Consider the following 25302-nt stretch of genomic DNA (forward strand, 5'->3'; position numbering starts at 1 on the left):
TCCCAAGTCCTCTTAAGAATGTAAACCGATGTGATATCTCAGATCGAATGTCAGTATATAAAAAATAATAAATAAAATAAATATATAGAATCAAGTGTTCAGAAGGAAGCAGGATCTTCTCTCACTGTGAATATGGCCAAAATATACTGAGAGAGGGAGCTGGTTAAAAGTGTCAGCAGAGTACCCTCACACATGAGAGGGGTATTGACTCTGCCACAGGGTAACAGAGTGCCAGCCATTCCCAATCTGTATGTTCAGTGTCTGAACGTTCGAGCTTTACCATATACTCCTCTGATGGTCAGTCGGCAGTGACGCTGGGCACTGTTTTCCATGGAGTGAAGTGAAATATACTATATATCTAGGCTTTAAATAAAAATATGTGGGTACCTAAAATAGTATATCGGTCAGAGAACCCTAAAATAGCGAAAGTAACACCACTAATGTTTTAAATGATTTGAGAGATGCTTATTGTTGCAAGCTTTATTACACAATGATGATGTGACACTAACAACTCTGCATTTGTACTGCAAGGAGGCAATGAAGTCTGATACAGATATAACTCTGGTAAAATAGACAAGGGAAGGTTTCCAACACGCTGAGAAGACATTGGAAGTTCGCATATAATTATGCTGTATTTAGCAAGCTGCTAATTAACAACAGTTGAAGTCTTGAGACACTGAATTGGCAAATCGATGTATAAAGTAGAATCAACAATAAGAGATCAAGTTCTCTTCACTAAGACAGTCCATGGTTTCAACGCAAGAATAGTTATGAACCATAATTTCCCCTGAAAAAGCTTGTATGGGAAACAGAGGTCTTTGTAGGGACACAGAAATGGGTGCGGAACCTATATGAAGTGATAATGATATGCACGGGACTCTACACAACATTCCTGTGAAACAATTACAAAGTATCCTTTCTTGTGGACTGTTTCCCCTTTTTAATGAAGGTCTCTTTCATGTGACTCATTTGCAATTCACAAAGTTTCTTTCTTGAAGTTCAATTCTATTGCAAGTGTCACTGTTTCATTACAAGCACTCTGTATTTATTTTGACAATGTTTTAAGTCGATATCTATACATGTTATAAATGCATAACACTACAGAGAGTTTAGAAGCAGTGGGAATGAAGAATGATTGACAAGGGCAATTGACAAATATATGTGTGTGCTATTGTGCCAATTTTATTTTTTTAATCGTTTTGATATTCTCTGAAATTGTGTAATAAAGCTTGCAACATTAAGCATCTTTCAAATCATTTAAAACATTAGTGGTGTTACTTTCGCTATTTTAGGGTTCTCTGACGGATATACCATTTTAGGTACCCACATATTTTTATTTTATTTAAAGCCTAGATATATATATCTGCATTGCAAAACAGCCTGCTTTGATAGCTGTGAGACTGTACAGATTTTAAATCATTCTGTTCTTGTCATTTTGTTTAAACTTCAGCATTACATCCCCTGGAGGGATACTCGGCCAAACAGAGGTCCTTGGTAGGGGGTCTATGCAAGTAAAGGAGAGATTACTACTTACCTGATAATTTCATTTTCCTTAGTGTAGACAGATGGACTCAGGACCAGTGGGTTATGCTCCCCTGCCAGCCCATGGAGACGGAGCAAGCTGACATCACAGTATATATAACCCTCAGTGACCCCAGCTTGCCAGTATTCTCTTCAAAAGCAACTGTGGTCAGACTAGCAAAAAACTGGATTAAAAACAGTCAACCATGACTTTACTCAACCAACAAGAACACTGAACTCAGGCAAGGAACGTATGTACCCCAGTCTAAGGACTGGATAAATACTTACCAGTAATCCCCTGGAACACATAGCCCCACAGGAAGACCATTGACACAATCATTTGGCAGCCAAGGGTGGGAAGCTGAGTCCATCTGTCTACACCAGTCGTTCTCAATCTTTTTTCTGTCAGGACACACCTGACAGATGGTTCTCACATGAGTGACACACTGAACACATGATCATCACGAGGCTAAATGTAAACATATACTCTATCTACAGGATCCATCCTGCCCCCCCCCCCCCCCCCCCCCCCCCAACAATGGCTACAGAACAGAACTAGGACATTCCGCGTTCAATTTACCATACAAAGATATTTCTGGTGTCATCTCAATCACAGCAACATTAACACTCTCTCCTACCAGGTGCAATAGCCCTCCTTATGAAAAAAACAGTAATTTACCACCAATGTTCTATTGAGAAAACACAACAAATAATATTGATATAAATGCCTACATGCTAGTAAAATACTTCACCTTGGACACACACATAGAATCAACCTTCACCAATGTTAGGCCCGTCGGTCGCAGATGCCTGTGACCACCCAGGTTCACCTCTTTCTTTGCTGCACTGTCAAACCTTGGAAGAATGGCAGCCTCCGCTAACTACTGCTGACCTGCCTGGCGTTCCCGGGACGGTGTGGGCACTCCTGACCGCCATCTTGTTTCTGGAATCACTTAGTCGCGCGTGCGCAAGGGCCACCTTTGTACACATCATGGCGGGAACCTTGGGTGTCCCCTCCGGATGACGTCAACCCGCTGCTGTACTTAAACTGACTGGCCCTATGCTTCAACGAGTTAGCAAGGAGTTCCCTCATTGCTGAATCCGCTTCATTCTTGGACTTCCAATTCCAGTTCCTTACTTGGCATTCGAACGCTTTGGGTACCCACTCCTCGGGGGCCCTTCCACGTTCCTGGCTATCCGCTCCTCGGAGGGCCTTCCTGCCTTGGACCTCTGCTTGTCCCGCTTCATGGGACACTCTCCTGGAACTACCTCTTGTGAGTACTTTACTACGGACTTAAGACCATAAGAACATACAAAATTGCCATGCTGGGTCAGACCACGAGTCCATCAAGCCCAGCATTCTGTTTCCAACAGAGGCCAAACCAGGCCACAAGAACCTGGCAATTATCCAAACACTAAGAAGATCCCATGCTACTGATGCAATTAACAGCAGTGGCTATTCCCTAAGTAAACTAGATTAATAGCCGTTAATGGACTTTTCCTCCAAGAACTTATCCAAATCTTTTTTGAACCCAGCTACACTAACTGCACTACCCACATCCTCTGGCAACAAATTCCAGAGCTTTATTGTACGTTGAGTGAAAAAGAATTTTCTCTGATTAGTCTTAATTGTGCTACTTCCTAACTTCATGGAATGCTCCCTAGTCCTTCTATTATTCGAAGGTGTAAATAACAGATTCACATCTACTTGTTCAAGACCTCTCATGATCTTAAAGATCTCTATCATATCCCCCCCTCAGCCATTTCAATGATAGCTATCCTTACTGGAGATTCTCTGAGGTGTACCCCATGCCTCGGGCCACTACCGTATCTTCCTCAGTAGGAGTCGCTCTGGTATAACTGTGCTGCAGGTTATTGCCTCATCTTCTACAGGATTCTCTCCGAGTTCCTGCACCTCAGACTTCCTCATCATCATCACCTCTGAACAGATATCCTCGGCGTACCCCGCTATGCGGGCCACTACTGGATCTGTATGTTTGAGGTATTGCTACACTTCTGAAGAGACTTCCTGGCGTACCCCACTCCGCGGGCCACTACCAGATCTTCACATCGAAGGTATCACCCTGGATATACCCCTCTGCTCAGAACTGTACTTTTCCACATTCCCCACCCGCAGGCTCTGCTTTTCCTTCCTTCATAATGAAGTCTCCATCTTACTGCTGTGTCCTACACCACTGAGACCGCACCTACCAACGGTGAGGCTCACAGGGCTCCTCCCTGTGGGTGGAGACACCTCTCACCTCAGCCCAGGGTTCACATTCTTACAAAAACATAACATCCAAGTACAGAAAGACCACAAATTACAAATATGGGAAACAGAAACTGGAATGGAATCCCAAAAAAGCCACTCTGTATTCTGTGCAAAACAAAAATATAGAACCTATAAGACTTCCAGGATCTGAAATAATGTATACAAACTAATGCGTACAAAGTTACACCTGCATTATGGAACTCAAACAGTAACAACCCTACCTATGAAAAGGCAAAAATTATACCAGGCCCTAAACACCAATACACGTCCTATTAAGAAAACAGAACAAGCCAAGCTGCTATAGATCCCTTCCAAGAAACTACAAGCTAGCAGAACACCCTTAGCTGGATCACACACGCAGAACACAGATAGACCCTCACCAAATACAGAATAAAGTGACCATAAAGCTAATGTTTTCGCCTTGTTTTAGTGCATACAGAGTTTGGCTTTGGCTTCTTGCTGTTTCCAGTTCAGTTTTTGTCTCCACATTTCTATTTATACATTCCCCGAGAAATATAAAATAATTCTAAAACTAGAATATAATAAATGTTTCAAAACAACTGATAAATGGAATAGCATCCAATCAAAAATTTTTAAAAATTATTAAAAATTCTCAAAACATCAATAAAATATTTCTAATAGCAGACACATCACATAATACCCAATAATTAAAATGGCAATCTATCAAGAAAGATAAACTTAAAAAGCCACCTTTACTTATCCTTTCCAGTAACTCTCCTACTCCTTTCCCTTGTAGGCCAATAGCACATGCCAGAAGCAGCAAGGACTGCTGAAGCTCTGTCCTCATGCTCTTCTTTCTTAGGGCCCATGACTAGTCTATCTCACACACACACACACACACACACATATACACACTAGTCACCTGCCTGACCAATCTCTCTCTCTCTCTCTCTCTCTCTCTCTCACACACACACACACACACACACACACAAGTCACCTGCCTGACCAATCTCTCTCTCTCTCACATACACACACACCAGTCACCTGCCTGACCAATCTCTCTCTCTCTCACATTACACACATACCAGTCACCTGCCTGACTAATCTCTTTCTCTCTCACACACACACCAGTCACTTGCCTGACCAATCTCTCTCTCTCTCACACACTCACACACACACACACCAGTCACGTCCCTGACCAATCTCTTTCTCTCATACACACCAGTGACTTTCCTGAGCAGTCTCTTGCTCTCACACATTTCTCTTACTTACACACACACACATATTCTCTCATACACTTACACACATACTGACTCACTCTGTCTCACTCACCTCCACCCACAGCACACAGTAGCAGTATACTGCTATTAAAAGCAGAGTCCTGACAGGCTGGAAACTGCAAAAGGAGTAACCTCCCGCACCCCACATGTACCTTCAAGGAACTAAGGGATAATCTTTTATTTAACCCATCCTGCAAAAATTCCAGAATGAGCAGGATCTTAACCGAATGAGGATCACTTCGAGCCTCACACCAGGCCTCAAACACTCTCCAAACCTGCTCATAGGCCAAGGAAGAGGGGAACTTCCAAGCGTGGAGCAAGGTAGCAATCACCGCAGAAGAATATCCATGCTTCAACAAGCAAACTGTCTCAAGGGCCAAACCATCAGACAAACCGAGCTGGATCTTTGTAAAGGACAGGTCCCTGCTGCAATAGATTTGTGTGTGGTGGAAGACGAAGGGTGAGGGGGGTCTCTTCACAGATCTGCATACCACAGTTGTCTGAGCCAATCCCCCTGTGGCCTTCGATCTGGTGAACCATCTTGCCATACAAAGGCCACACAGGAAAGGCATAAAGCAACTTGTCTTCTGCCAGATCTGTACGAGAGCATCTATGCCCAGGGACCACAGATCTCTCCTGCGACTGAAAAATCGAGGAACCTTTGTATTACAAGAGGTCACCAGCAGGTCTAAGAATGGAAGGCCCCAGCAATCTGCTATCAGCTGAAATGCCTCATCTGACAACATCCATTCTCCTGGGTCCAGACTCTCCCTGCTGAGAAAAACTGCTATTATGTTCTCTTTTTCTGCAATGTGAGAGACTGAGATCATCTGTAAATGTCCTTCCACCCATTCCATAAGTTGGTCTATTTCCTGTGACACTTGCTGGCTCGTTTCCTCCATGTCAATTGATGTTGGCCACCGTCGTCATGTTGTCCGACATCATTCAGCCCGCTTGAGCCTGCAGTCTGTGGCTGAACTGCAAGCATGCCAACCAGACCACCCAGGCTTCCAGGTGATTGATGTTCCAGAGGGACTCTTTGGCATTCCAATGTCCTTGGGCTGTCAGCTCCTGACAGTGAGATCTCCAACCTTGGAGACACATCAACCAGGATAAGGGAACACCCTCTCTCAGATGAGCCTCCTGCAACCACCACGGGAGGTAAGAGCAGCCCATCGGCAAGTAGAGCCAAACCTAATAGTCCTAAGACTGCATATTACAACGAGACAACAGTGAGCACTGAAGAGGACACATATGCACCATTACCATTTCCAGGGTAGCCACCATCAAACCAAGCACCTGTAGATAGGACCACACAGTGCTCCCAACTGATGCACCTGTGACATCAATTTCTGAATTCAAACTTCTGGCAGGAAAAATGTGTCCTGCCTCATGTCACACCAAACACTCAAATACTCCAACGACTGAGATTGCTGAAGACTGCTCTTGGCCAGGTTCACCACCCAACTGAGCTCCTGCAACAAGGAGATCAACTTGCAGGTCACCAGACAGCTCTCTTTCTGAGACTTGGCTCATTCAGCCAAATATGGGTGCACCAGGATCCCATCTCTTCTCAATGCCACTGCTACTACCACCATAACCTTGGAAAATGTTCTGGGAGTGGTGGCTAGACCAAAAGGTAACACCTGAAACTGATAATGGCGGCCCAACACCGCAAAACCCAGAAAACGTTGGTGCTCCAAATGGATGGGAATATGAAGGTAGGCCTCGGACAGATCCAGGGAGGTCAGAAATTCCCCCGACTGCACAGCCATTATCACTGAGCATAAGGTTTCCATGTGAAAATGAGTCACCCTCACATGACAGTTGACAATTTTGAGATCCAGTAAGGGACGAAAGGAGTCCTCCTTCTTGGGCACAACAAAATAAATGAAATATTGCCTCATACTTTCTTGAGATGTAGGCACTGGAACCATAGCCCTCAGCCAGAGGAGCCTTAGAAGCATAAATTCTACTGCCTGCTTCTTCTACAGGGAGTGGCAAGGAGACACCATGAGCATGTCCTGAGGAATACTGCAAAATTCCAGCACATATCCTTCTCGTATCACCTCCAGGACCCTCTGATCCGATGTGATCTCGACTCACCTCTGATAAAAGAGAGAGATGCATCCCCCTATCTCTTGTTCCTGAAGGTGGGCTGGCAAACTTTCATTGGGAAGCTCGGGAGGATCCACCACCCAAGCTTGCTCCTCTCTTGGGCTGTCTGGGACGAAAGGACTGAGACCTACCAAAAGGCCGAGTCCTCTGAAAGGTTGACTCTCTGTAGGGATGAAAATGCTTGGAACCCCGGAGATGACCCCTCATACCAGAGGAGCACTGCAACTGAGGGTCCGGAGATTTGCCCCACTTACTAGCCAATTTCTCCAACTCGCTCCTTAAACAAGAATGAGCCTTTAAAAGGCATTTTCGAAAGGTTAGCATTGGAGTCTGCGTCTGCTGACCAATTTTGCAACCATAGTTGTCACCTGGCCATTGCCACCGAAGCCACTCTTCTGGCCAAGGTATGGACTAAATCGGAGTCTGCATCTGCTAAAAAGGTGGCAGCGGGTTCCATAACTGCTCATCCAACACACAAAAAGCACAAAATTATATATTTGTTTTTAGAAATAAAAATGCTTAAATTCTTCTTTACTGTACAGATGAGAGCTTTGAGTGGCGCATATGAATCTGAAGTAATCAACCCATTCAATTGCAGTGTGGTAAAATGCAGACAGGCGATGTAATAAGCCGTGCTGACCCTAGCGCAGGATTTAACTCATATTTCAGTGTGGCTTTTTCAGTGCTATCATACCCCCCAGTGGCATAGCCAGAACTGATTTTTTGGGTGGGCCCAAGGTTAACAAGGGTGGGCTGCAGCCATACAGGTCTGAAGCCTACTAGTTGTAGTCTTATTGATAAATGCCTTAGCATGCACCCTACATTGGGTTTCTAAACAGTTTACAACAGCCGTTATATATCATTTAGAATATTTTAACTTAATTATTGCAAGCAGTTAACACTAAAACTTCCTTACTAATCTGATTTAATTTATTGTAGAAATTACTTACCTGATAATTTCATTTTCCTTAGTGTAGACAGATGGACTCAGGACCAATGGGTATAGTGTGCTCCTGATAGCAGTTGGAGACGGAGTCAGATTGCAATCTGACGTCAGCACTACATATATCCGTGCACAAGGCTTTGCTCTCCAGTTTTCTCCTCGAAAAGCAATTATGAATAAATGTGTTTGGATAATTTTTTTTATTAACTTGGATAACTTGATTAACTTGAGTAACTTGATTAACTTGAATTGGTTGACGTGGTTTCTAGCTGGAGACCGCCAGGACACTCAACCAAGAAGCGTCAACACCTGGTAATATGGGTGTCTGAACTAGAGATAAGGGTTGGCTTACCCATGCTTGTGTTGCACTCGGGGGGAGGTTCCCCCGAGGATTCTTGATTGCGAGGCAGCCATGGGCGAGGTGCTGAGTCCATCTGTCTACACTAAGGAAAATTAAATTATCAGGTAAGCAATTTCTACATTTCCTAGCATGTAGCAGATGGACTCAGGACCAATGGGATGTACAAAGGCTACTCCCGAACCGGGTGGGAGGCTGCCCATGGCCCATTTAGTTCTGCCCTTGTGAATGCTGTGTCCTCCTTGGCCTGAACATCCAGGCGATAAAATCTCGAGAAGATGTGGAAGGAGGACCACGTTGCCGCCGCCAGATCTCTGCGGGTGACAGCATCTTGGTTTCTGCCCAGGACACTGCCTGGGCCCTTGTGGAATGGGCCTTGACTTATAGAGGTGGAGGCTTGCCTGCCTCTACGTAGGCCGCTTTGATTACTTCTTTAATTCAGCGGGCTATGGTTGCCCACGAGGTCGCTTCTCCTTGCTTCTTTCCGCTGTGAAGAATGAACAGATGGTCCGTCTTTCATACAGGTTCCGATCTTTCCAGGTATCGGACTAGGAGTCTGCCGACATTCAGGTGGCGAAGAAGGCATGAGTCTTCCGAGTCCTTATGTTCGTCTGGAGATGGCAGCAAGATGGTTTGGTTTAGATGGAAGTGAGAAACCACCTTTGGCAGGAAGGAGTGTACCGTGCGCAGCTGTACAGATCCCGGCGTGAATCTGAAGAACGGCTCCCGGCATGACAGTGCTTGAAGTTCGGAGATTCGACGGGCTGAGCAGATTGCCATGAGGAACGCCATCTTCAAGGCCAGGAGCCGTAGGGACAGACTGGGAGTTGGTCTGAACGAAGCTCCTGCTAGGAAGTCTAACACTAGATTGAGATTCCATAGGGGTATCGGCCACTTTAGGGGTGGCCGAATGTGCTTGACCCCTTTTAAGAAGTGGGAGTCGTCTGGGTGGGCCGCTAGGCTGGTGCCGTCCACCCTGGGTCTGAAGCTGGCCAGGGTGGCCAGTTGCACCTTGATGGAGTTGAGGGACAACCATTTGTTCACGCCATCCTGCAGAAATTCCAGGATCATGGGGATTTTGACTGTCTGTGTAAGGATGTCGCAGTCCTCACACCAGGCTTCGAATATTCTCCATACTCATATATATGTTAAGGAGGTGGAGAACTTGCACGCTCGGAGCAGTGTGTCAATCACTGGTCCTGAGTATCCACTCTTTTTCAGGCGAGACCTCTCAATGGCCAGACCGCAAGCGAGAATCTCGTTGGGTCTTCGTAGAGGATCGGTCCTTGCTGGAGTAGATCCCTGTGTGGAGGTAGGCGTAGAGGGTTTCGCGCCAGACGTCTTCGCATGTCTGCATACCACGGCCTTCTTGGCTAGTCCGGTGCCACTAGAAGTACCAGGCCTCTATGGTGTTCTATCTTGTGGATGATTCTGCCCAGTAGTGGCCATGGAGGGAAGGCATACAGTAGGTCCTCCTGTGGCCAGGTCTGGATGAGGGCATCGATTCCCTGGGACAGTGGTTCCCGTCTTCAGCTGAAGAACGTGGAAACCCGGGTGTTGGACCCGGTTGCCAGAAGATCCATGGCTGGGGTTCCCCAGTGGTTTACTATCCGCTGGAAGGCTGCTGTAGACAGTGTCCATTCCCCTGGATCCAGACTCTATCTGCTGAGGTAGTCTGAGGTGACGTTGTCTTTTCCCGCGATGTGGGTGGCTGATATCCCCTATAGGTTTGATTCTGCCCATGTTATTAGGGGCTCTATTTCCAGGGACACCTGCTGGCTTCTGGTTCCCCCATGGTAGTTGATGTAGGCCACTGTTGTGGCGTTGTCTGACATGACTGACTAATTTGTCCTGGAGTCTGTGGCTGAACCGTAGGCAGGCTAGTCTGACTGCTTGGGCTTCCAGTTGGTTTATGTTCCATGCCAACTCTTCTTTGTCCCATTGCCCTTGAGCCGTTAGCTCCTAGCAGTGGGCTCCCCATCCCCGCAGGCTCGCATCCATGATGAGCAAGGTCCATTCTGGTGGGGATAGGCTTCTTCCCTCGCTCAGATGGTCCTCTTGTAGTCACCATTGTAGTAGGTTCCGAACCTTCACCGGTAGCTGGAGGGGGACGGAGTAGTTCTGAAACATCGGGTTCCATTGTGACAGTAGGGAATGTTGTAGGGGCCGCATGTGGGCCCTTGCCCACGGGACGACTTCTAAGGTTGATGCCATGAGTCTGAGGACTTGGAGATAGTCCCATGCCGTGGGGAGAGTGGAGCTCAACAATGCTAGTAGTTGTTCCATCAATCTCCTTCTCCTTGTAGGGGGAAGGGTGACTTTTGTTCCATTTGGTGTCGAACCAGACTCCCAGGTACTCTAGGGATTGGGAGGGCAGCAGGTGGCTCTTGGGTGTGTTGACGACCCACCTAATGTTCTGCAGTAGTTCCATGATTCTGGTGGTTGCTTGATGGCTTTCCTCTGGTGATTTCGCTCTGGTCAGCCAATCGTACAGTTATGGGTGCACGAGGATCCCTTCTTTCCTCAGTATTGCCGCTACTACCACCATGATCTTGGTGAACGTTTGGGGAGCCGTAGCTAACCCGAATGGTAGGGCCTGGAACTGGTAGTGATGGCCCAATATTGTGAAGCGTAGGAAATGCTGATGGAGGCGATGGATCAGTATGTGGAGATAGGCTTCTGACAGATCCAGGGAGGTCAGGAATTCTCCCGGTTGTACCGCCTTTATGACCGAACGCAGGGTTTCCATGCGGAAGCGGAGTACCTTCAGGTAGCGATTGATGGTCTTGAGGTCCAGTATGGGCCGGAATGTTCCCTCTTTCTTGGGCATGATGAAGTAGATGGAATAGTGCCCAGAATTTTTTCGGTGCATGGGCACCGGTGTTATTGCCTTTAGGGCGAATAGTTTTGATAGTGTAGTTCCACTGCCTTCCTCTTGGAGGGGCCGAGGCACGGAGAAATCACAAACTTGTCCGGGGGGATGCTGTGGAAGTCCAGGACCCAATTGTCCGACATTATTTCGACCCATCTTTGGTAGAATAGGGAAAGCCTGCCCCCTATGATCTCTTCCTGTAGATGGGTCTGCTGATTCTCACTGCGTGTTGTGGCTGGGGCCTGGTCCCGAGCCGGCTCCTCTTTTGTTGTGTCTGTTCTGAAAGGACTGCCCCTTGCCGGCGGGGCGGGGGGCTTGGTAAGTGTTTTTGTATGGTCGATAACGCTGGGATCCTCTGCCCTTGGGTGCCCAGGGAGAGGGGCATTAGTTCCTCTTGATCCTGTCCTCCAGTAAATGGGGTACTGGGGACTCACCCCATTTGTCGGCTAATTTGTCCAGGTTGCTTCCGAATAGGAGTGTTCCTCTAAAGGGCATTCTCGTGAGCCTTGTCTTAGAGGTCACGTTGGCTGACCAGCTTCGGAGCCAGAGCTGTCTTCTGGCTGCCACTATGGACGAGAGGCTCCTGGCTGAGGTGCATACCAGGTCTGAGGTCACATCCGTAAAGAATGATATTGCTAGGGCTAATGCCTTAATTGGCATAGTTGCGTCTCTGGCCATAGCCAGGCAGGCGCATGATACCACGGCGCAGCAAGCAGCGATCTGTAAGGTCATAGCTGATACATCGTAAGACTGCTTGAGGATGGATTCCTGCCGTCTGTCATTGGCATCCTTGAGTGAAGCTCTTCCCTCGATTGGAATGGTATTTTTATTTTGTATTTATTTATTAAAATTTCTATACCGGTATTTGGTGGGGACCGTCATATCGGTTTACATAATTACATAAAAACATTTATGACAAAATCATGTTTACAAATAATATACCGACAATACTAAAAAATTAAAAGCTTCATTACAATTTTTTCATAAAAATGGCCTAACAACAAGACTAATAAAGAACAACATTCAAAACTGTGACTAACTCATCTTCATTTCACATCTATCAGCCTTTAGGGTTTTTTTTGTTTTTTTGCTTCACATTTATTGTCACCATCATTGAATACCTGTTGGAAAAGCCATGTTTTGACTTTTTTTCTGAATGCTAATCTATTTGCTTCTAGATGAATTTTGACTGGTAAATTATTCCAGATTTTTGGGGCAGCAAGTGATAGGGCTCTTTCTCTTACTGAAGATAGTTTTGCTGAAACCATCGAAGGAATAGACAATAAGCCTTTATCGGCAGATCTTACTAGTGCACTTTGTGGTGGCGCAGACCAGGGCGTCGACCTTGGGAAACCTCAGGAGTTCCTTTGTCGCGGGGTCCAAGGGGTAGAGAGCTTCTAGGGCTCGACCTCCCTTAAAGGTGGTCTGTGGAGCGTCCCATTCCAGGTCGATCATTTGTTGTACGGCCTGTAGCGTAGGGAAATGGCGTGAGGTCTGGCGGAGCCCGGCCAGGAAGGGGCTCGCCTTGGACTCTGCTGTGTTGCATGTGTCTGGGATGGCCAATGCCTTCAGACTCGTGGCTTCGAGATCTGATAATTCGTCTTTTGGGAAGAAGCGCATCATGGTGCGATACGGTTCCGTTCCTGGGGGAGATCCCCCTCTTCCAGGGTTTCTGATTCCTCCTCCGAATCAGCTGTGTCCCCTAAGGGGAGGTATTTGTCAGGGGAGGCTCATCTGGTGGAGGCCGGGAGGGGCCTGGGAGGTTCTGGACCACTGGCGGGGGTTGTGGTTGTGCCGCTGGTGGCCCTGTCTGTGCGTGGATGTAGGATTGCAGCTCAGCGAAGAATCCCGCCCAGGTGAAGTTGCCTGGGACTGCATTGGGTTTGATGGCGCTCCCCGAGGGCCCCCACTGTGGAGGGGCCAAGTCGGGAATAGAGAGGTCCGGGATAGTCTCGCTGGTGAATCAGGAGTCCTCTACAGGCTGAGGGGGACCTTGTCTCGGCTCCCGCCGAGCTTCTTCGCATAGCAGGCACAGAGCGGAGGTCACCTCGGGCTGTGCTGCTCTCAGGTGGCATGCAGGGCAGAGGACTGGACCTTTAGCTGTCTTGGACGGCGGTGCCATGATTTACGCGTGTATCCTGTACAGGTGCGTGTGCCGGGAGGCCTGGTTATGCGTTCCGGGTGCGCCTACGTTGTGCGCACAGGAACAGAAGATGCAAGTATGGCTGTGCGCACTGGCCTAGTTGTGCGCTTGGCACCCCTGGGCGTGCCGCTGTGCGCCCAGCCCCGATGTGTGCATCGCTGTGCACATGGCATAGATGCGTGCGCCGCTATGTGCACAAGTACTTTGTGCGCCCGGCTGGCACTGTGTACATGGCTCAGTTGTGCGGACGACGTAGCAACCAGGGGGGGGAAAGGCGCCGGCTTCCACACAGTAAGATGGCAGCCCCCCCAAGGGGTCTCCACGTGGGAGGACCCTCTTGCCGGATCGGGGTCTAGCCCGGACGGGGCTGCTCAACCCGAATGTACAGACGCCGGCGGGACGATCTGTGAGGCTGTCCGAGCCTCAGAGACTGGAAACTTAGAGAAAGTTTTCTACCTTACCTTGTCTTGGCGCTTCTCGGTCCTCTGCCGGGCGGTCTCCGGTTGCGGGTGGAGAGGTAATTACCTTCACCACCGCGCTCGGTCTTGCACCCGCTGCCTCTCAGCCGCTCCCTTCACGGGGGGCTAAGTCCACGCCGGGACCAAGGCTTTCTTCTGAGGGATCTCGGAAATCACCTCAGGAAATCTCGACTGGGGGAGGGACCCTTAGGTATCACCGCAGGAGAGTGGGGCTCGTCTGTAGGTAAGATTCTCTTTCTTTCTTCTTTGAATTTGGAGTTTGGTTTTCTAACGTTGTGCAAGCGTGTGTGAAGTCCCGAACTGCTATGGAGATGGAAAAAACTGGAGAACAAAGCCTCGTGCATGGGTATATGTAGTGCTGACGTCAGATTAAAATCTGATCCGTCTCCAACTGCTTTCAGGAGCACACTGTACCCATTGGTCCTGAGTCCATCTGCTACACGTTAGGAAATTTATATTTACTGCAGTTTATAAATACATAAGAATATCATGTGAAAGCAAAGAACACAAACATCAGATCTATTAATGTCATAAAACAAATATCAATGTATTTTTTCATGAATCCTCTTTCCAGAAAAGCAGAGATCATCATAACTACAATAAATAGCAATAATCATAAGCATGGGTGTAGAGCAAAACTAGGACAGTTCACATTGCAATCCAACATGAAAAAACCTATATTCAAATTCTGGAGTCACCTCAGCAAAAAAAAAAAGACCCCCTCCTCCAATGCTAAACATTTAGTGAAATTACACAAAGCCCTGAAAAATAAAATGGCGTCTAGAACCTTGCCATACCATCACAGCACTGACTCTCAGGACTCAAATAACAGCAACCTTATGAAAAAGCAGAAATTAAAATACTACACCAGGCCTTAGAACATTAATACACCACCTACTGGATAACAGAACAAGTCAGATTGCTACAAATCCCTACAGAGAAACTACATGCTAGCAGTAATACTGCACCTCAGTCACACACAGGACACAGACCGATCCTTACCTATTACAGAAATAAGGGACTTAGAAGTAGAAACAGAAACATGCAGAGAAAACCAAAATAGAAAGCCTAAGAAACCAGACTCTGAACAGTGGAACTTTAAAGAGCAAAATACAAAAATATAAGAAATGCGCATACCCAAAAATCAAAAAATTTTTTTACCTTTGTTGTCTGATCTTTTTATTTTTCTAATCAGTTGGTACAGGTCTCTTTTTTTTCCACTTTCTTCTCTCTTTATCCTCTTCCCTTTCTCTCTCACAGACACACACAGGCTCATGCATTTTCTCACAGCTCACTCTGTCACTCACACACCCAGGCTCCCATTCTCACTAACACAAACACCCAGGCTCCCATTCTCACACACACAAATACCCAGGTTCCCATTGTCTCACACACACACACACACACACACACTCCCATTCTTACACATACACACCCAACCAGGCTCCCATTCTCACACACACAAACATCCAAACTCCCATTCTTACCCACACATACAAAACCCCAGGCTAGTATTCTCACACACACACAAGCTCCCATTCTTACATGTACACACACATACACAGGCTCCCATTCTTACACACACTCAGGCTACTATTCTCACACACACACACATAAGCTCCCATTCTCGCACACACACATACACACACAGGCTCCCATTCTCACACACACCCACACACTCAGGCTCCCATTCACACATACATGCACCAGGCCTCACTGCCAAACCCCCTTCTTCTGCCACCACAGGGATAGGCTCCCATGGCAGCCTTGCTCTGGTGAGTCCTATCTTTCATTGCTGCCAGGATGGGCTCCTGCTGCTGCCTTACATTGACAGGCCTTCTCCTTCGCTGCCACAGGGATGGGATCCTGTGGTGCTCTTGCTTCGGCAGGGCTTTCTCCTTCGCTGCCATGGGGATGGGCTTCCAGGCGGCTTTGCTTCAGCAGGACCTTCTTCGCTGCCATGGGGATGGGCTGCTGTAGTGGCCTTGCTTCACTGGGGCCTTCTTTGCCGCCACGGGGATGGAGTCCCGTGGTGCCCTTGCTTCAATGGGCTCTCTCCTTCTTCAGCTGCTGCAATGAATGAATCCACGTCAGCCATTCTTCAGGCCCCATTTGGTGTCACGCAGCCCTGATTGCGTGGGCCATGGTCCACCTAGACCCACCCGTGGTTACGCCACTAATACCTTAAGTATGAAAATGGGCTTAGCACTGAAAAAAGCATGCAGTAAAAGAGGGTTAAAAGCCACACCTGGATTATCACTGGTAGGTACCAATCCCCACGTAAATGAGGGTTTAGCTATTACAATGTAACGCAGGGAAGCATGATAGAGGGGAGACTGTCTGCCACACCTGGATCACAGCAGGAGCTGCATTTTCCCAAGATACGTTTACACACTGATGCGAAAGGTAAAAAGTATTTTTACATAAGAACATAAGAAAATGCCATACCGGGTCAGACCAAGGGTCCATCAAGCCCAGCATCCTGTTTCCAACAGTGGTCAATCCAGGCCATAAGAACCTGGCAAGTACCCAAAAGCTAAGTCTATTCCATGTTACCATTGCTAATGGCAGTGGCTATTCTCTAAGTGAACTTAATAGCAGGTAATGGACTTCTTCTCCAAGAACTTATCCAATCCTTTTTTAAACACAGCTGTACTAACTGCACTAACCACATCCTCTGGCAACAAATTCCAGAGTTTAATTGTGCGCTGAGTAAAAAAGAACTTTCTCCGATTAGTTTTAAATGTGCCCCATGCTAACTTCATGGAGTGCCCCCTAGTCTTTCTACTATCCGAAAGAGTAAATAACCGATTCACATCTACCCGTTCTAGACCTCTCATGATTTTAAACATCTCTATCATATCCCCCCTCAGTCGTCTCTTCTCCAAGCTGAAAAGTCCTAACCTCTTTAGTCTTTCCTCATAGGGGAGCTGTTCCATTCCCCTTATCATTTTGGTAGCCCTTCTCTGTACCTTCTCCATCGCAATTATATCTTTTTTGAGATGCGGCGACCAGAATTGTACACAGTATTCAAGGTGCGGTCTCACCATGGAGCGATACAGAGGCATTATGACATTTTCCATTTTATTCACCATTCCCTTTCTAATAATTCCCAACATTCTGTTTGACTGCCGCAGCACACTGAACCGATGATTTCAATGTGTTATCCACTATGACACTTAGATCTCTTTCTTGGGTTGTAGCACCTAATATGGAACCCAACATTGTGTAATTATAGCATGGGTTATTTTTCCCTATATGCATCACCTTGCATTTATCCACATTAAATTTCATCTGCCATTTGGATGCCCAATTTTCCAGTCTCACAAGGTCTTCCTGCAATTTATCACAATCTGCTTGTGATTTAACTACTCTGAACAATTTTGTGTCATCTGCAAATTTGATTATCTCACTTGTCATATTTCTTTCCAGATCATTTATAAATATATTGAAAAGTAAGGGTCCCAATACAGATCCCTGAGGCACTCCACTGTCCACTCCCTTCCACTGAGAAAATTGTCCATTTAATCCTACTCTCTGTTTCCTGTCTTTTAGCCAGTTTGCAATCCACGAAAGGACATCGCCACCTATCCCATGACTTTTTACTTTTCCTAGAAGCCTCTCATGAGGAACTTTGTCAAACGCCTTCTGAAAATCCAAGTACACTACCTCTACCGGTTCACCTTTATCCACATGTTTATTAACTCCTTCAAAAAAGTGAAGCAGATTTGTGAGGAAAAACTTGCCTTGGGTAAAGCCATGCTGACTTTGTTCCATTAAACCCTGTCTTTCTATATGTTCTGTGATTTTGATGTTTAGAACACTTTCCACTATTTTTCCTGGCACTGAAGTCAGGCTAACCGGTCTGTAGTTTCCCGGATATAAGGAAGATATAAGGAAGTCTACAAGAGAAAACCTCATTAAAGTGGTGTTATTCACTGCTTCTCCAGCCCTGGCAGGAGTACAGGTGTGTGAGGACCCAGCCAGAGTACCATGCAGAAGAGCCACTATAAATGCCAAGGCATAAAACAATCTCCCAGAAGAAGAGGTAACAACAAACCCAGAGCTTGCTGCAGATCCCACGCACAGTGCTGGCCTCCAAATTTCTCCCTTCTGGTACTTGTTCTTTCTGAATTTCAGCTGAGAAATGTAAGACATTCACCTACATCCCTCCAATGCATTGTGAAAAGCTGAGAGACAGCGTTTAAGAACATAAGAACATGCCATACTGGGACAGACCGAGGGTCCAAGCCCAGCATCCTGTTTTCAACAGAGGCCAATCCAGGCCATAAGAACCTGGCAAGTTCCCAAACATTAAACAGATCCCATGCTACTAATGCCGGTAATAGCAGTGGCTACTCCCCAGTCAGCTTCATTAATAGCAGTTTACGGACTTTTCCTCCAGGATCTTGTCTAAACCTTTTAAACCAGTGCAGATGAGAGAACCATAGAGTATGCGCATCACTGGCTTCAGCTACTTTTCAGGTCAATCCAGTAAAGTGCGGCCGCGTTTACCCCGCTCCTAACTTGCTTTCTACTCACTTTCCGGCCGCGTTAGCCCTTCATGCGATCCACAATCCCCTTTAACCTACTCTTACCGTGTCCTTAAATCCCCGGGTAACCCCTTCCGCCCGTGGCATGTATATTGCATGCAAACGATCGAATTAGCTATTCCCTACCATCCAGTAATGCGCGCCCCGACTATCGCTTTTTTACCCTGCTGTTTTGCCGCGCGTTTAACCTGCTAACTTACCGCCTACCCTTACCCCTGCATTAGAGGCAGGGGTAAGGGTAGGCGGCAAACTTTCCCCCAGCCCCCGCTCACCTGCCCTGGTCGCGTCCATGGGTGCTGGTCTCCGGGGCAGCCCCAGTCCTCTCCCCTCCTCCCGAAGCAACAAAAGCGAAAAAAAGCGAAAAAGCGAAAAAAAAAAAGCGAAAAAAACGTCACGACGTTTAGTGTCACAGCATGTGACGTCACGTCTTGAGCGGCCCAATTGACGCACAGGGGCCGCTTTTGCCCGTGCGATGCGTCCATCCTCGCGGACAGCTGGAGGCAGGGGAGGGGAGCCATGGTCCCTCGTCGCTGATGTCCGTCTCCGGAGGGGGGCTGCAAAAAAATTAAGTTGCTTCGTCGCTTTACATTGCCAGTCCTCTCTCCCCTCCTCCCGGAGCAAGGCTGCTTTTCGCGCCTTGCTTCGGGAGGAGGGGAGAGAGGACTGGCAATCCCAAGCGTAGGATTGCCCGTCCTCTCTCCCCTCTCTCTCTTGCAACTTTTTTTTTCGCTTTTTTTTTTCCCCCGATTTTTTTCCGCTTTCGTTGCTTGCTTCGGGAGGAGGGGAGAGAGGGCTGACAATCCCGAGCATCAGAGAACTGTCCACTTCCTGGTACCTGTCATTTCAAATGTCGCTCTATACAGTAAAATGGGTTGCGCGGGCCTAACGCTTCATGGACGCTTCTTAGACGCAGCTTGCATTTGCAAGCTATTTACATACAGTATCGAGCGGTAGGTGAGCTGGACTGTGCGTGCGGCAACCGCGGGTGCGCCGGGCACTAACGCAGCTCTTCCTACCACTCGTTACTGGATTGACCGAAAGGCACCTTCCACCAATCTGTGAAACACCTCCCACTGTGAGAACAGCCTGTAGCCATGCCAAACACTACTGCCATATCAATAGACACCACCTTTTAGCCCAGATTTGCAATTTATATGGCATGCATATAGTCTGTGAGTAAAAAAAGAGGTCCATTTTGTATATTTATCACCTTTGTTTTTAACTTCTGGGCCATTTGCATATCATTAGCTTACTGCATCCACAGGTTTTTACTGGGTGAGTAACATTTTTGCGGCTGAGTTCCGGTACACCCGCTTAACGACGGTATAGAAAAGATTTTAGATAAATAAATAAACAAACAAACAATGCACAGTTTTGCTCTGCTTTTAGCGTGGATTGTGTAACATCAGCCCCAGAAAATGTTAATCAAAGTGTTCTTTACTGCATAACATCCTTGGACAATAACCTTGGGACAGAATAATCATGTCCGTGAAAGCAGTGTGTGCTGTCAAAATGGTGTGAGAGTTCAGAAGGTTCAGTAATTGTGCTCTCTTCACAGCCATTCTGTATCTCCGTGAAGGAACGGCCCTAGTCCTGGTGAGGATGCTCCATCTGACCTTGAGCAAGTAGCTTCACCCTCCACTGCTTTAGGGACAAACTAGAATGTAAGCCCTCTGGGGAAGGGACCTACCTACAGTTTCTGAATGTAACTCACCTTGAGCTCACATTTGAAAAGGTGATTAATCACATCTAAAATCCAAATCCTTCCTGTGCTTCTGTTTCTTTCACAGGCAGCAAATGTATTTATTTTCTTACATTTATCCAGTGCTTATTCAGTCAGAGGCTTCAGCAATAACTTCTTGTCTCTCTCTCTCTCTCCCCAGCAATGATAGCTCTGTCTCTTAGCCCAGTAGCAACATCCTCAACGTCTCTCTTGCCTTCCCTGAACCCTAGCTGTCTGTTTCTCTCTCCCGTCTCCTGTCACCATGTCAATCTCTGGCAGGTTCTCACCACTTTTCTTCTCCAGCAGTGAGAGTGCTCTGGCAGGGTCATGCTCTATCACAGCTCGCAGTCTCTCTCCCAGGCAGTAAAAAATATTGCTCTCAGTCTGTGGCAGAGTCAATATCCCTCTCACCCCTCCCCCCCCCCCCCTTCCTCCACCAGCAGCGACAGCTCACAGCCTACACAGAAACATAGACATGAGAAAGCCAGGGCCAGTGCAAAGGTATTAGGAAAGTTAGGTAAATCTTACAGCCTGGTGCCCTCTCCAAGCACCATTCACATCCTCCACCACCCCCACTGGTTGCAGCTTCCACATACACACACATGCACAATTTATAACAATTAAACTCTGGAATTTGTTGCCAGAGGATGTGGTTAGTGCAGTTAGTGTAGCTGTGTTTAAAAAAGGATTGGATAAGTTCTTGGAGGAGAAGTCCATTACCTGCTTTTAATTAAGTTGACTTAGAAAATAGCCACTGCTATTACTAGCAAGGGTAACATGGAATAGACTTAGTTTTTGGGTACTTGCCAGGTTCTTATGGCCTGGATTGGCCACTGTTGGAAACAGGATGCTGGGTTTGATGGACCCTTGGTCTGACCCAGTATGGCATGCTCTTATGTTCTAATAGATTTTACATGAAAAAGGACAAAGGGCAGTCTTTTGAGGTAAAAATTCTACTTACAACATGTATATTATATTTACTTGCACTGCTGTAGTGCCAACCAGAAAACCCTGCAAAAAGAAACAGGAACCAATATTAGGTCTATGGTAACACATATTGGGTGTGGGCTCAGACCTCAGAACGCCAAGAGTAAATGGAATTATAATTACTAAACCAGCACTAAGTGCCAGCATTCAAACAGTAACAACCCTACCCATGAAAAGGAAACACTGCAAATATTACACCAGGCCCTAAAACACCACTAGACCTCCTATTAGGAAAACAGAACAAGTCAGGCTGCTATGGATCCCTGCATGCACCCTAGCAGACTACCTCACCTCAGTCACACACAGGCCGATGGGAATACCTAATAGGTATTACCGGGAATACCTAATAGGGCCATCAATATGCAAATGAATGTTGATGGCCCTATTAGGTATTCCCGCGTGATTCAGAAAGCAAAATGTGCAGCCAAGCTGCACATTTTACTTTCAGAAATGAGCGCTTACCCAAAGGTAGGCGTTAATTTCTCCGGGCACTGGGAAAGTGCACAGAAAAGCAGTTTTTACAGCTTTTCTATGCACCCTCCGACTTAATATCATGGTGATATTAAGTCGGAGGTCCCGAAAGTTAAAAAAAAGTTAAAAAAAAATTTTGAAATCGGCCCGCGGGTTGAAAACCGGAAGCTCAATTTTGCCGGCGTCCGGTTTCTGAACCCGTGGCTGTCAGCGGGTTTGAGAACCGATGCCGGCAAAATTGAGCGTCGGCTGTCAAACATGCTGACAGCCGCCGCTCCTGTCCAAAAAGAGGCGCTAGGGACGCGCTAGTGTCCCTAGTGCCTCTTTTTTCCGCGGGCCCTCATTTACATACAGAATCGCGTGCACAGGAGAGTGGCCTTTGCCCGCTCTCCCGCGACTTTTACTGTATCGGCCCGACAGTCAGAACATAGACAGAACCTCAGCAAATACAGAATAAAGAGACTATAAAGCTGAACTAAAAATGTGTATACGAAAAGTGACCTGGAAACCGCAACATATATGCAGTGCAACAATGGAAAAACAGAAACATCACATTTCCTCATTAAACATCAAACAATGAAATCAATGAATATAAATCATCAATTATAATAGTGAAACCATACCAATAAAAAGAATAAATATTTCCAAACAAATGACAAATAGAATATCCAAAATTTTAAAAAACTCATAAGAATTTCCCAAACACCAATAAACTATTTCAATACAACAGACACAAACACCCAATTAGTAAAACAAATAGGGATAAAACTAATTACTCTCTCTTAATACCAGGGAACTTTTGATTTTCAGATGCCCTGAGATTGTCATGGATTAACAGTGGCTGGGGCAGTGTTGTACACAAACTCACAACTCTCTCTCACCCACAGACCCATAGTAACACAGTAGCACAGTAATTGATGGTGGATAAAGACCAAACAGCCCATCCAGTCTACCCAGCAAGTTGCTTATGGTAGTAACTGCAGCAACTGCCGCTCCATGCAAGTTACCCCCATGCTTTCTGTTAAAGGTAGTAACTGCCACTCTGTGCAGGATACCCCCATGCCTTCTGTTAAGGGTAGTAACTGCCACTCTGTGCAGGTTACCCCCATGCCTTCTGTTAAGGATAGTAACTGCCACTCTGTGCAGGTTACCCCCATGCCTTCTGTTAAGGGTAGTAACTGCCACTCTGTGCAGGTTACCCCCATGCCTTCTGTTAAGGGTAGTAACTGCCACTCTGTGCAGGTTACCCCCATGCCTTCTGTTAAGGGTAGTAACTGCCACTCTGTGCAGGTTACCCCCATGCCTTCTGTTAAGGATAGTAACTGCCACTCTGTGCAGGTTACCCCCATGCCTTCTGTTAAGGGTAGTAACTGCCACTCTGTGCAGGTTACCCCCATGCCTTCTGTTAAGGGTAGTAACTGCCACTCTGTGCAGGTTACCCCCATGCTTTCTGTTAAGGGTAGTAACTGCCACTCTGTGCAGGTTACCCCCATGCTTTCTGTTAAGGGTAGTAACTGCCACTCTGTGCAGGTTACCCCCATGCCTTCTGTTAAGGGTAGTAACTACCACTCTGTGCAGGTTACCCCCATGCCTTCTGTTAAGGGTAGTAACTACCACTCTGTGCAGGATACCCCCCCCCCATGCCTTCTGTTAAGGGTAGTAACTGCCACTCTGTGCAGGTTACCCCCATGCTTTCTGTTAAGGGTAGTAACTGCCACTCTGTGCAGGTTACCCCCATGCTTTCTGTTAAAGGTAGTAACTGCCACTCTGTGCAGGTTACCCCCATGCCTTCTGTTAAGGGTAGTAACTACCACTCTGTGCAGGTTACCCCCATGCCTTCTGTTAAGGGTAGTAACTACCACTCTGTGCAGGATACCCCCCCCCCCATGCCTTCTGTTAAGGGTAGTAACTGCCACTCTGTGCAGGTTACCCCCATGCTTTCTGTTAAGGGTAGTAACTGCCACTCTGAGCAGGTTACCCCCATGCCTTCTGTTAAGGGTAGTAACTACCACTCTGTGCAGGATACCCCCCCCCCCATGCCTTCTGTTAAGGGTAGTAACTGCCACTCTGTGCAGGTTACCCCCATGCCTTCTGTTAAGGGTAGTAACTACCACTCTGTGCAGGATACCCCCCCCCCCCATGCCTTCTGTTAAGGGTAGTAACTGCCACTCTGTGCAGGTTACCCCCATGCTTTCTGTTAAGGATAGTAACTGCCACTCTGTGCAGGTTACCCCCCCCCCCATGCCTTCTGTTAAGGGTAGTAACTGCCACTCCGTGCAGGTTACCCCCATGCTTTCTGTTAAGGATAGTAACTGCCACTCTGTGCAGGTTACCCCCATGCTTTCTGTTAAGGGTAGTAACTGCCACTCTGAGCAGGTTACCCCCATGCTTTCTGTTAAGGGCAGTAACTGCCACTCAATGCAGGTTGCCTCCGGTATGTTCTGCTAAGGGTAGTAACTGCTCCTTCATGCAGGTTGCCCCCATTCAGAAATGTTTGACCATTCCCTTTCTTTATTTTTAACCTCAAGCCTTTAGGAATCCACAGTGTTTGTCCCATGCCATTTTGAATTCATTAACTGTTCTCATCTTCACCATCTCTTCAGGGAGGGCATTCCAAGCATCTCTGTGAAGAAATATTTCTTGATGTTGGTTTTGGGTGGTCCCCTAGTTCTACAGTTTCCTTTCCAATGGAAGAGGCTTGAAGTTCGTGCATCATTAATACCCTGCACCTCCTCTCTTCCAGGGAATACATATTTAGATCCTTCAGCCGCCTATCTAGTGTGTCCATCCGCCAACTAACTTAACTTTAAAATGTTTTCCCATCACTTCCTCAGAGATCCCCTGTCCCAAGCTTTCTTAAATTCAGATACTGTCTTTGTCGCCACTACTTCTCCATCACCCTTAGATTACTCTAGATTCTGCTTTCCGTTCGTTGAGAAAGGCTGGGCTCCTGTCTCTCTCCCCACTTGGTCTCTGGCAGGATCAATGTCTCTCCCCCTGCAGTCTCTCACCACGGGTCCGGCTAGCACTGACAGCGCTCGCGTTTCTCGCCAGAAGCCGAGGGGCAGCAGACGGCGGAAGCTCCTGGCCCCGCAGCTCGCCGCCTCCATCTCCGCTCGCTGGGTACCGGCGAGGGTCCGGGACCCGACCTCTGTAACACGAGCACAAGCGGCGAGAGCTGCAGCTGTCGCTCCGCCCCCTCTGTCCAGCTATTCCCGGAGCCCCCCCCCCCCCCCCGTGGCGCTCCGCCCCCCTCAGTCCAGCTCCTCCCCCTCGGCTCGGTTCCTCTGCTGGCGCTCCGCCCCCTCAGTCCAGCTCCTCCCCTGGCGCTCCGCCCCCTCGACTCGGTTCTTGTTGGCGCTCCGCCCTCTCAGTCCAGCTCCTCCCCTGGCGCTCCGCCCTCTCGACGCGGTTCCTCTGTTGGCGCTCCGCCCCCTCAGTCCAGCTCCTCCCCTGGCGCTCCGCCCCCTCAGTCCAGCTCCTCCCCTGGCGCTCCGCCCTCTCGACGCGGTTCCTGTGTTGGCGCTCCGCCCCCTCAGTCCAGCTCCTCCCCTGGCGCTCCGCCCCCTCGGCTCTGTTCCTCTGCTGGCACCTCATTCCCAGCCGAGCCCTGCTTCTATA

The 25302-nt window shown here is 47.5% G+C and overlaps 1 protein-coding gene across 2 annotated transcripts in view; it reads right to left on the minus strand.

Annotated features, from left to right (window-relative positions):
* LOC115097485 (multidrug and toxin extrusion protein 2-like) overlaps positions 1-24870 on the minus strand; it is a 43802-nt gene extending 18932 nt beyond the window's left edge. For both annotated transcript variants that reach the window (XM_029613375.1, XM_029613376.1), the window contains exon 1: positions 24693-24870. In XM_029613375.1, the coding sequence (XP_029469235.1) occupies positions 24693-24791 (99 nt within the window). In that variant the 5' untranslated portion in view covers positions 24792-24870. The remainder of the gene's footprint in view (positions 1-24692) is intronic.
* Between the last annotated feature and the right edge of the window lie 432 nt (positions 24871-25302).

Source organism: Rhinatrema bivittatum, chromosome 8, assembly GCF_901001135.1.
Source record: "Rhinatrema bivittatum chromosome 8, aRhiBiv1.1, whole genome shotgun sequence".
NCBI lineage: Eukaryota > Metazoa > Chordata > Amphibia > Gymnophiona > Rhinatrematidae > Rhinatrema > Rhinatrema bivittatum.